At 52.0% G+C, this 12414-nt stretch overlaps 1 protein-coding gene across 1 annotated transcript in view; it reads right to left on the reverse strand.

Annotated features, from left to right (window-relative positions):
• The window catches only part of NCOR2 (nuclear receptor corepressor 2), a 234501-nt gene that overhangs the window by 110988 nt on the left and 111099 nt on the right, over positions 1–12414 (reverse strand). Inside the window, 1 exon segment of the mRNA XM_043442529.1 lies at positions 8536–8588. Coding sequence (XP_043298464.1) covers positions 8536–8588 — 53 coding nt within the window.

Raw genomic sequence — 12414 nt, forward strand, 5'->3', positions numbered from 1 at the left:
AGGGCCCAGCTGTGGAACAGCCCACAGGGAGACGCACTCCAGGCAAAGTACATGGGTGTGCAAAGGCCCTGAGGTGGGAACAAACTCAAGTGCTTGCAGAACAGACAGAAGAAGATCCTTGTGGCTGCAGAGTGCTGAGGAGCAACAGAGGGGAGGAGGGCAACAAGGTGAGCAGGGCCCACGGTGCAAGGCCTCATGGGTTGGAACACAGGAGAGGCTTTGGACCTAAAGGCAGCAGCTGAGAAGGCCAAGAAGCCATGACAGCCCAGAGCAATGAGCCCATCAGCTCTGAGGTCTTGGTCTCTAACACCATTCTCCAGTAAAAGGAGCCATTTCTCAGGACTTCTCCGGCAGTCTAATGGTTAAGACTCGGTGCTTCCACTGCAGGGGGCACTGGTTCGATCCCTGGTCGGAGAACTAGGATCTTGCATGCAAAGGGACATGGCCAAATCAAAAAAAAAAAAAAAAAATAGAGCCATTTCTCCCTGGAGGAATGACTGAGTCCAGTGCTGGGGCAGGAAATATACAAGATGAGCCCAGAACATCTTTAAGTAGAGAAGTGTTAAAAAGGAAGGGGAAAAAAAAAAGCTGGGTGGGGGCAGGGGGGGTCAAAAGGACACAGGACCCAACCTAAAAGAGTTTCTGACGGCCAAAGCTGGAACAGTCTGAGAAGCAAAGTAAATAACACTAGTGCTAGATTATAACCCAAAGAATAAAATAAATATCCTCACATCTACACAGATGTAAATAAATGATAGAATAAATAAACAAAGGAGAGAGAAGGGACACATGTTCTTTGTGTGTGTGCATGCATGCTCAGTCAAGTCCAACTCTTTGCGACCCCATGGACTGTACCCCGCCAGACTCCTCTGTCCATGGGATTTCCCAGGCAAGAATTCTGGAGTGGGTTGCCATTTCCTTCTCCAGGGGATCTTCTTGATGCAGGGATCAAAGCCTGTGTCTCCTGCACTGCAGGCGGGTTCTTTACCACTGAGCCACCTGGGAAGCCTTACAGAATTTCAATTAACTAAACGCAGAAGGACTAAGGGAAGTAGAAAATCACTATTAGATACCACGGTGCTAATTGTTACAGGCAAGACCCTTCCATGAATGTTAAACTGGTTGGCAAAATGTTGAGGAAAGATGAGAAATTTGCATAGCTGCAAAGCATTTTCCCCAAATATTTACTAAGCATCGTGGCGGCTTTCACTTGAGTCCACAAAATCTTTGATATTCCCTTTTAGGAGGTGCAGCTGTCTCCCCTCCCCTTGACAGTAGGCTGGACAGGGACTTCCTTCTAAAGCACAGAGTGGGGACTTCTCTGGTGGTCCAGAGTGATGGTTAAGACTTCACCTTCCAATGCAGGGGACACAAGTTTGACCTCTGGTCAGGAAACTAAGATCCCAGATGCCGCCTGGCCAAAAAAACCAAAATGTAAAAACAGAAACAATATTGTAACAAATTCAATAAAGACTTTAAAAATGGCCCACATCCAAAAATATAAAAATAAAAAATAATGCACAGAGCAGGGATGGGAAAGACAACAGCTTGACAGTGGAGACACAGCTGACACTTCCCTGAGCAAGGGAGCAAAGTCAACACCACCTGTAGTGACATAAACACCCCCAGCCAGGGTGTTGGGTGCCCCTGATATATCGTGATGGGAAGGACACCCCCTCACCTCAGGGGAACTCTTCCCCCAAATCCACAAGCCCAGCCTCCTCCTGAGAAAATATCAAACACACCCAAATAGTAGGACATTCTACAGATTCCCTGAGCAGTCCTCTTCAAAAGTGACAAGGTAAGGAAAATCAAGGAAGATTAAGAAATGGTCACAGAGCGAAGACCAAGGGGTCACGAGGATGAAGTACAGAGAAGGATTCTGGATCAGATCTTGGACCAGAAAACAAGCATCAGTGGGAAAATGGAAAATCCAAAGAAAGTCTGTGCAGTGGTCCCCAATCTTTTGGGCACCACAGACAGGTTTCATGCAAGACAATTTTTCCATGGACTGGGAGATGGTTTGGGGATGAAAAGACACAGGAAGAGGGCCATGCGAAGATAGGGTTGGAGTGAAGTGTCTACAGGCTAAGGAGCGCCAAGGATGCTTAGCAAACACCAGAAGCTAGAAAACGCATGGAAGGATCCTCCCTGTAGCACCTGCAAGAGATCATCCTGCCAATCCCTGGATTTCCAACTTCCGGCTTCCAGAACCACGAGACAATGAATCACTATAGTTTCCAGGCAGCCTGGTTGTTGTGACGAGTTCTGGCAGCCTGAGGGAACTCACACAGCCTGGAACAGTCTACCCCAAGCACGGTGCTGTGGCTTCGAGCTGAAGAGGCCTTGGTGAGAACAAAGGCTTGCTCGCAGGGGCAGAGGCCAGGCAAGCAGCCGCCTCCATCCCCCACAGCTACTGGAGGGCACGTGTCCTCCCCAGCTGATCCGGGTTTCCTTCCAGAGCAAGCTGGTATCCATGGCAGGTATCCATTTGCTGACTGCCAAAGAGGACCAATGTCAAGTCCACAGGTTGCCAACAGGTGCAGTCCACCAAGCAGGGCCAGTTCCTGAGACTGCTGTGTTCGGGCTGTGGAGCTTTTGGAAAACACTGCGTTTGTTGCCATTATTGAAAACCAGAAGCTGCTGCATAAAAAGCTGAACAGACAGCTTCTCTTAAAAAAAAAAAATCAGGCAGCCTGATCACACTCCATTATGGCCACAGACTGGGAACTGAGGTCTGACTGCCCCCTTGCCACCCTTTAAAAATGTTTATTTATTTGGCTGTGCCGGGTCTTAGTTGTAGCACGTGAACACTTAATTTGGCTACATGGGATCTAGTTCCCTGGCCAGGGATCGAACCTCTGTCCCCAGCACTGGAAGACTGGAGCTCTACCCACTGGACCATCAGGGAAGTCCCCTGATTGCCCATTTAAAAGAGTGACAAGCTCACCACTCACCCTAGTCCCCACACTCCCTAGCACCTCCCACCAGCCCTTCCCTCTCTAACCTTGTTCCTGCCCCAGAGGCACACATCTGGGTTCACAAGCTTCTAGACATCTGGCTTGGGGTGCTCATTTGTTCAACACTCTTCTGGCAAACTTTTTTTTTGTTTGTTTTGAGTGTTTATTTTGTCGCAGGAAGTGTTTAGGTACTGCAGCTGCAAACAGCGTACTGCAGACAAATCTCTGCCGAGATTCTGTCTGACAAAAATAAGAAGCAGAGTCTCTCTCAAAGGGTTCTGGAAGGACTGACAGACCAGCAATGTGATGAGTTCGTTGGTGGAAACATTTTTAGGGTGCAGAGGATATCTCAGTTTCCTGGAGAAGTCAGGGTTTAAAAAAGCACAACCTTACAGCAGCGCCGCGGGAGCCTCGGTTGGCCTCGGATAGCCGGTCCCCGCCGGCGGGCCGTTGCCCGTGTCCCTCGGGGCACGGCGCGGTGCACCCCGCCGCGCATCGGGACCGGGGTCCGGTGCGGAGAGCCCTTCGTCCCGGGACACGGGGCGCGGCCGGAAAGGCGGCCGCCCCCTCGCCCGTCACGCACCGCACGTTCGTGGGGAACCTGGTGCGAAACCATTCGTAGACGACCTGCTTCTGGGTTGGGGTTTCGTCCACAGCAGAGCAGCTCCCTCGCTGCGATCTATTGAAAGTCAGCCCTCGACACAAGGGTTTGTAAAATGAAAAAAATTTTTTTCTTTCTTTTTTTATATTTTAAAAGAAATTAAATTTTTTTTTATCTTTAAAAAAAAAAAAAGCACAACCTGTCAAGAAATACAGGCCTTGTCAGCTGACACTGAACTAGGAGAAGGGGAGCTAGGAAGGAATGAAAAGTCAGTGGATGTTCGAGGAAGAGTCTGGCCGAGCCCTGCGGTCTACAGGATTCTGAAAAAGGAAAGCGGGGCACAATCAAGGGAGGCTTCCTAAAGGAGATGAGGTTTGAGCAGAGGCTTCAGAGAAGCAGTGAATGGGTGGGCAAAGAGAAATGAGGTGGGCACCCACCCAAGGGAGGAAGGGTGATAGTGAATTTGGAAGGGGTAAGGAGGGGTGTTCAGCGAGAACCAGATCCCCTGACTTCAGGGGAAGAGTAAGATGGAAGCAGCCCATGCAGGCCCCTGAATGCCTTGGGAAAAGCTTGTCAGATTGGGGTGACTGATGGTCCGAAACATGCTCACTGGGGGCAAAGCACTTTTCCCACACAATGTGACTTCCAAGGAAACCAACTTATTGGCAAGCAAAGTGATGTGACGTGCCCGAGGTCACTGGGTTGGGGTGGCGGGGGAGGGTGGAGGCGCGGGCAGAGCCGGGACTGCAGACACAGGCAAGGAAAGCAGGGTGGGTGTGCAGATGGGGCTGGTCTAAAGAGTGTGGCTGGGTGGCCCCGGGGAAGCTACTCAACATCTCTGAACCTCCAGAGCAAGACCACAAGGACCAGTTAACAGTAACCTGGGCCCAGAGTACCCTTCCCACCTGCATGGCCCTAGGGCATCAGCCAAACCCCAGCAAGGCAGGAAAAGGGGAGAAATCAGTCTGTAAGACAAGAAAATCCGGAAGGAAGAGCCAGAAAGAGCCAGCAGGCTTCCAGTCTCGAGCGGAGGAGAGGACAAGGCTCACCACCAGGTGAAGGGGTGGCCACGGCAGAGCACGCAGGAGCTGCAACCGTAATCATTGCATCAAACCCACGACCTTTCACCAAATCACCGTAGGCTCCCTGACCCGGAGAATTCAGCCCCCAGCTCTCCCTGTGGGTCCAGCCTGCAGAGGGCAGGGAGCCCCTCCATGGAGCACCCACTGATGCCGCTCTGCGGTCGCCCCCCCCCCACCCCCTCCCCTGCTTCCCAAAGCCTGGGAGGTCTGCGGAGTCACTGCCAAGGACTAGGGCTAAGACCAGACTGCAACCAGTCTCCCACACCACCCCTGCCCCTGCCAGGAGCATGGGCGGCCGCCCCCATGCCTCCCGAGGAGGCAGGTGGCAGAGGACAGCATCGAGGTGGGTACAGGTGACTTCAACACGTCCGAAATTGCCAGTGCAGCAGGAAGTCAAGCGTGAAATTAACTTTAACTCAGAGGCCCCAGCGCGCAGACACAGAGAAATTAAAGTGACAGGGCAAGGTCCTTGGGGAAGGGATAACCTTCCACCTGGTGGCGATTACAGAGGTGGGACGGGAGGGAGCCTGGGAGGAGCCCTAGTCGGGGTGAGCTGGTAAAGCTTTGCACTCTGAAAAAGAGAACGCCTCACCCCAGCCCCAGCCTGATCTGTCTTCTTGTCCTTATCAAGCTATCATTATATCACAGACGTATTTTTTTATGATCTGTCTGAGCCACCAGAATGGCAGACCTCCTCATTCACTGCTCTCTCCCCGGGGCCCACAATGGTGCCTGGCATAGAGCAGGTGTTCCTAAATATCTGCTGAATGAATGAGTGAATGAATGAGGAGGAGAACTCTCTTGGTCTCTGTTGATGAAGTGAGAAAAATCACAGAACACTTCCTACATGCCTGATACTGAATAACTTTGAGGGATTCATTGAATCTTCAACCCATCTCACAGATGGGGCAACCGAGGCACCAAGAGTGACTGGCCTCGTGAGCCAGATGCTTGTGGTCCTCAACCTGCCCCACCCCCAGACCATGGGCTCACAAAAACCCCATACATCACTTAACGTAAACCTCATCACTAGCCTCCCTTAGCACAGATAATAAACCCAAAACTCGTCACCAGCCCTAGGTGATCTGCCTAGCACCTTCTTCTCCTTCACCTACCCCTTCAGGAAATGCCAGCCTTCTCTGTGATCCCGCCAGCTCAGTCCAGCCCCAGGGCCTTTGCAACGCCTTTTCCACCTGCCTGTGGTGGGGGGAAGGGTCTACATGCCAGCTGCTGCTTGGTCTCTGAATGTTCCCTCAGCTGTCAGGCCCTGGCCCCGATCCCCTTGGCTAAGTCACCCCTCACATTCTCTCCCATCAGCCTGTTTGCCATCTTCATAGCATCTTTTTTTTTTTGTCTTTGTTTTTTTTTTGGCCATGTCACACAGCATGTGGGATCTTAGTTACCTGACCAGGGATGGAACCCATGCTCTCTGCAGTGGAGTCTTAACCACTGGACCACCAAGGAAGTCCCTTCATTGTATTTTTTAAAGTAAACGACCGCACTGATTTAATCATGACCACACTGAAACTAAAATTACAGAAGTGATTATGATTTCAGTGGCAAACTATGGGGAAAAAAATTAAAATTCTAAGAAGAGAGCAATTCAAATAACTTGCTTACAGATACATTTTTCTAACATGAAACAGACCACTTTATCACTGAAGAAATCTCAAAATTATTTATCTCTATGTTTTAAACTTAAACATGTTCATCTGTGACTTAGATTTGGAGTAAATTTCACTAGGCAGTTACCTACTTAGCCAAAATGTACTCTAGTAGAGGAGAACTGTCCTCTGATGAAGATTATAGGATATAAAAATTGGGCACTGGTTTCAGTAAACTCATAGTTTTATTTTACTTATATGTAGCAGTATCTTATCAGTTAGTATTATTTGTATGGATACCTTTTGCCTTTGTTGTTTGGATCCTATGGCCATTTTTATAACCTGAAATCATCCACGCTATTCAGCCTAAAGTATTACTCATTTGTAGTCTAGTGAAAAAAATGTATGCAAGACCTCTAGTGTAATAATACTGCTATCAAAAATTGTTATGCTGAAAGGAAAAATACAACTCAGTATATTAAAGCATAAAGAGCTTAAGACAGCTATGTGACCGCAGTACTTTTTATTCGCTGATATCTTCTCTTTTACTTAACTTGTTTTCTGCCTCCACTGCTAGACAAAGCTTAATGAAAGTATGGGGAACTTCGTCTTGTACACAGTAAGACCCCAGGTCCTAGAACAGGGTCTGGCACACAGTGAGTGTAATAAATGTGTATAGAACGATTGAATGTTTCCAGTAGGCTCTGCCCAGCTGAGAACATGCCACATTCATCCCCTAAACCAGCCATGAGAGGCCCTAAAGGGCCCCATGCCCTCACCCAAACTCCATCTGGGGCTCCCCTACCCCCAGCAGTGGCCCCAGGAAGCTTTATAAAGGACTAATGTGGCCTGAATGGAAAATAAACCATGTAGTGTTGAGAGGGATTTGGTACCTGAGCAGTGAACACACTCTCGAGGCCAAACAAAAGCACAGGCCACATAGGACACGGAAAACCCAGGGATACCCCAATGCTCCCCTGGACAGGATACCCCATAGCCCCTGCCAGCCACAGGCTGAGTGGCAGGCAGCAACGAAGGTGAGGCGGGTACTCCCAAGCCCAAATAAGCCAAGGACCTCGATGGCAACAAGAGATTTTTCTAGGTTGCTTCATCAGCCACTGGGAGCTGCAAGGGGGGGTGGCCCTGTTGGGTCACCAGAGCCTAGACTAGTCATGTGGGTCCAAACACTACAAGAGGAGGGACCTCCCCAACAACTAGTCCAGCACCTGCAGATACTTGAAAACCATCAGGAGGCTTGCATGCCCCCAGGGATGGGGAGCTTACTGCCGCACATACACCCTGAAACTCCACCCCAAGGAAGTTCGGACAGTCAGACCAAATTGGACTGCCCATTGAACCAGCTAAGCACCGCCCTCCTGAGGTCACACAAAAATGAACCTTGAACAGTTCAAAGATTGTGATCCCAAAGGACCTACCTATAACCTAACACCCCCGGAGTGTTCACAGCCACATGTTCTTCAACAGGCAAGACCCCTCTGACCTTTCAGACTCCTGGATAACGACATGAGGTAATATCCCCTCCTCGGCCAAGGAGGCTATACTCCTACTAATGCATCCCCAGAAAAAAGCCAACCTCTTTCTGACAGCCACAATTCCTCAACGCCTGGTGCCCAACTTGGACACATAAAGACACTGGCCACCAGCACCGTCCTGGTGCCCCTGGTCTCCCAGCTCGGCCCACGCCAACTGTGCGTGGCACTTCACTGATATTTTTCCACTTCTGGTGTTCATCTGGGAAAAGGCCCCTTCACTGGGCTATATCATACTGGCCATTCCAAAGCCTCTAGGTCTGGGTGAGTGCTCCCAGGTGCTCCCACACTGGGCTGTGTCACAGACGGGCCCCTCTGTGTGGACCACAGATAGTCCTAACTATGCTTACATCGTAGCTCAAAGCACAGGGTCCCTGCTTACTCCACGGCCACCCCCACGAGCACATACTCCTCCTCCTGGTAACAGCTTCCTTCAGCTCAAACAGGAGGAGGACCTCCACCTCTGTCTCTCAGAAGCTATGCAAGCAGCTTGCCCACCCTCCCAAACCACGGTCTGTCTCCCAAAGTTTCATGGGGCCACTCCCTTGGCCCCTCATCACCTCTGCCTCTCCATCCAAGGCCCTGCCTGGCCCAGAATTCCTGCCCAAATCACCCCCTTCTGTCCCCTCCTCCAGCACCCGGCCCTGGCTGGGAGCCCCGACGGGAACTGAGAACCCACATCCCATCCCGGGCCCCCCACGCCACTGCGCGTCTGCACGGCTGCCCTCAAGGACTCACATTTTGATGTTCTCATGATACTGCCTGGTGTCGGAGGGCTGGTTGTACAATGGCTGCAAGAAAACAGAGAGGGAGGCAGGTCAGAGCCGGGCCAGGACTATGGGCAGCTGGCGCGGGCTGGGCTGGCCACTGCCCTGTTGCGGCGCCCCAGGCCCTGGCATCAGGGAGCTGTCCACTGGTGTGAGAACCAGCCGCCGGCAGGCATGAAACGGAACATGGGGACCCAGCCCACAGCCCCAGCCAGGAACAGACTGTGACCCTCTGGGCGCAGTGATGGGTACTATGACCCCCTCCCCCAGGGCCGCCATGGCTGCCCTGCAGGACACAGGGCAGGGCTGGCATGAGCACCCAAGGACAAGCACACACATCCCAGGTGAGCTGAGATCAGTAACGGTCTTGAACAGAGAAAACTGTCCGAACACGGTGAGCTACCCTGTCACCACCAGGGACTGGCAGAAGAGAAAACAGCCCAACAGTGCCAAGGGTTGGCAAAGACGTGGGGAGATAGGAAGGCGTGCATACAGCCATTGGAAATATACACAGGTATCTGTGCCCCAGAGATGTGAAGGCAGGTGTGCCAGAGGACCCCCTCCCCTCCTGCAGGTGCCCTGGAAAACAGTCAGGCACTGTGTCCCACCAGAAGATGGACCCCAGAATGCCTGGAAGGCACTATTCATAACAGCAACACGTTAGAAGCAAGCCAGGACTTCCTTGACGGTCAAGTGGTTCAGACTCCATGCTTCCAATGCAGGGGGCACGGGTTCAATCCCTAGTCGGGGAACTAAGATCCTAAATGCTGCATGGTACAGCCAAAGATGTTTTAAAAAGAAGCAAGCTAAGTATCCACCTTCAGAAAAAGGAATGAGGAAGTAAGGACTCGTTTACACCTCGAAGGCTACACAGCAGTGAGAAATGAATGAACTGGGTCCATATACAACAACAACAACAAGTGTGCAAATCAAAAGGAGGAAGTTGCTGCAGTGTCTGCGATGGGGCAAGAGCTGAGCTAGATGCTGTGTGTTCTCTCTCCTGGACGGCAGGGCTGCAGTTAAAGGCTAACCCCCCGGGCTCACATCCCTGGCATCTTCCAGCTGTATGTCTCTGGGGGAGTGACTTCAGCCCATCTGTGCCCCAGGTTTTCATCCATAAATGGGGTTAAACTCGGAGAGTTGTTGTGAAGATCCAACGAGATAATGAATGCAAAGCTCTCAGCCATGCCTAGAAGACTGAGAGGCCCAAGAACTTTCAGGGTCATTATCACCATCAGGGTGCAGTGACTATATTCATGGAAGCAATTTTTCCTGCCCACCTTGCATCCATCCACACCCAGTGTTTTGTTTTTCTGTTTGTTCATTAGTCGCCCAGTCGTGTCCGACTCTTTGCAACCCCATGAATTGTCGACTGCCAGGCTCCTCTGTCCATGGAATTTTCTGGGCAAGAGTACTAGAGTTGGTTGCCATGCCCTCCTCCAGGGGATCTTCCCAACCCAGGGATCAAACCTGGGCCTCCTGCATTGCAGGCAGATTCTTTACCGACTAAGCCACCAGGGAAGCCCCAATGAGACATATGCAAACTGTGAAAGGAGACGAAGCCTTTCTGCTCTTTCTTCCTCTCTTGTTCGCCTGCTCCCTCTGCCCCTCACCTTCAAGAAACCAAGTGTAGCCTGGCCTGCTGGAGGCAAGAAGCCGGCACGGAGAACAGCAGCACTAGCCAAAAAGCTAGAACCATCCGAGCCAAAAGCTAGAACCACCAGCTGATTTTCCAGCTGCCCACAGATGTGAGTGGGCTGAGCTCACATCAAGAGAAATTGCTCAGCTGACTTCTATACTTGTGGGAAATATCAACCTGTTGTTTAAATTTGGGGCCAGTTTGTTACACAGCAGTTACTGACTGATACAATTACCATCTCCATTTTACAGATGAGAAAACCTAGTCTCTGAGAGATTAAAACATTTGCCTCTGGCTAGAAAGAGATGAGCTGATACCTGACTCCCACCTCTCAGCTCCAGCCCTGGAGGGAGGGGTTTACCCTTCTCTGCCTGCACTCTCTGTGCGTCTCCTCCCGCATGTCTGTGCATCTCTCTTTGTGTTTGGCCTCTTTTCCTGTTCCTCTCACCGCCTTCCCTCTCTCTGTCTCACACACCCACACAGGCAGCCATGGATGACGGTGGTACAAGACTCAGGTACAGAGGGTGATGGGTCAGGCTGGGCAGGCGAAGATGGAGATGTGGTGTCCTGAAGCCTCGGGGTAGGGCCCTGAGGTGAGGGAGGATGGCATATCAGGCCCTGCCCTTGAACCAGCCCCTGAAGATGGAGCTGAACACACCTCCTGGCGTCATCCCAGCTGATGGGGACCACCCCCAAGCAGCATGGCACAGGTCCAACCTGTCATTTCCCCAGAGACAGGCCTCCTGACCTCCATGGACAGCCTTGGCTGAGGACAATTCGCCACTCCTCAGGCAATTCCAGGCCCCAAGCTCAGCTACTCCCCGCAGGATGGAGATGTTGCCCCATGGCTGGCACAGGCCATCTCCCCCAACGCTGGGTCAGCTGCTCTTCCAGGTGCTTGGCTCTCATCAAGAAGGTTTCCCCAGCCCCACTCTGTGTATCTGAACAGCAGGGCAGCAGGAGAGACCACGGTCAGACTCAGTGCAGAACTTCCCAACCAGAGAAGGTTAACACCTCACTGCACACGACTGACAGCCCACATCTCGGGACGGCAAGGAGTCCTACAAAGATGCCTGTGCTTAATTCCAGGGCATTAAATGCTGTGCTTAATCGCGGGTGACTCTGCATCAGGTCTTTTATGTTCGCCACAAGCTAATAAAACACAAGCTTGGCGGGAGTGGGCATGCCTTACATGTTCACTTCGGGGAGAAGATGGGTCCCAATTTAAGTGATGGCGCTCCTGTTGCTAACTGTCAGCTTATGCCTTCAACAATCAGGGCCTCAGCGTCCTCATCTGGAAAATGGGCATAGAGCAAACAGGAACTACCTTATAGGGCTTTCAAGAAGCCCAGGAAGTGTCAGATTTGGCGACTCAACTGCCTTATTTTGCTTTTAAAGATGGCAGTCTCCACAGTCTAAGGAGGCCAGGAAGGGCTGAAGGACAACATAGAGAGACCCCAGGTGTCAGTGATGGGCTGGGGGTGAGAGGCAGGGGGGTGGCCCGTTTCTACACGGTGGGATGGGCCAGAAAAGAGGAGACAGACTTCCGGGAGGGCAGTGGGGTCCCAGCCCGCCTCTGACCCGCCAAACCCGCAGGGAAGGGATCACTTTCACCCTCCAGCCCTGCTGGATAAGACAAGGACACAGCACTCTGCCCCTCCAGGTGGCCTTCAGCAAGAGGCCAGGAAAAGTCAGAGAACATCGTGGGGTGTGCTGCTTCTGACCAGAGGGGCTGTCCTCCAAGGAGGCACACTCGCTGGGCACTCTGAGATAAACAGACCTGGGCAGGAAGGAAACACTCTGGCCTCAGGAGGCTATTCGTTGCCCCATCGTAGGAGTGAGGAAGGATCACAAGGCAACTTTGGCTGGTACACTGTTGGGGGGGAGGGGGCAGGGCCAGAGGTGGGGGTTCCCCCCAGGGCCCCTCCTCACCACCTACAGGGGGCTGCACAAGGCCAGGCAAGACCCGCTTCCGTCCTGGGAGGCATGGCCTTCAGCTTTGTCCATGAGGCCACCTTGGCCTTCACACCCACAGCAGCTTTCTCTGCTACCGTCCAGGTTTCACCTGTTGCCAGGGCGACCCAAGACCAAAGAGGTGCGACTTTTCCTGGTGGTTCAGTGGTTAAGAATCCGCCTGCCATTGCAGGAGACACAGGTTCAATCCCTGGTCGGCGAAGATTCCACAGCGGGACTAAGCCCGCTTGCCACAAC

This window comes from Cervus canadensis, chromosome 1, assembly GCF_019320065.1.
Source record: "Cervus canadensis isolate Bull #8, Minnesota chromosome 1, ASM1932006v1, whole genome shotgun sequence".
NCBI lineage: Eukaryota > Metazoa > Chordata > Mammalia > Artiodactyla > Cervidae > Cervus > Cervus canadensis.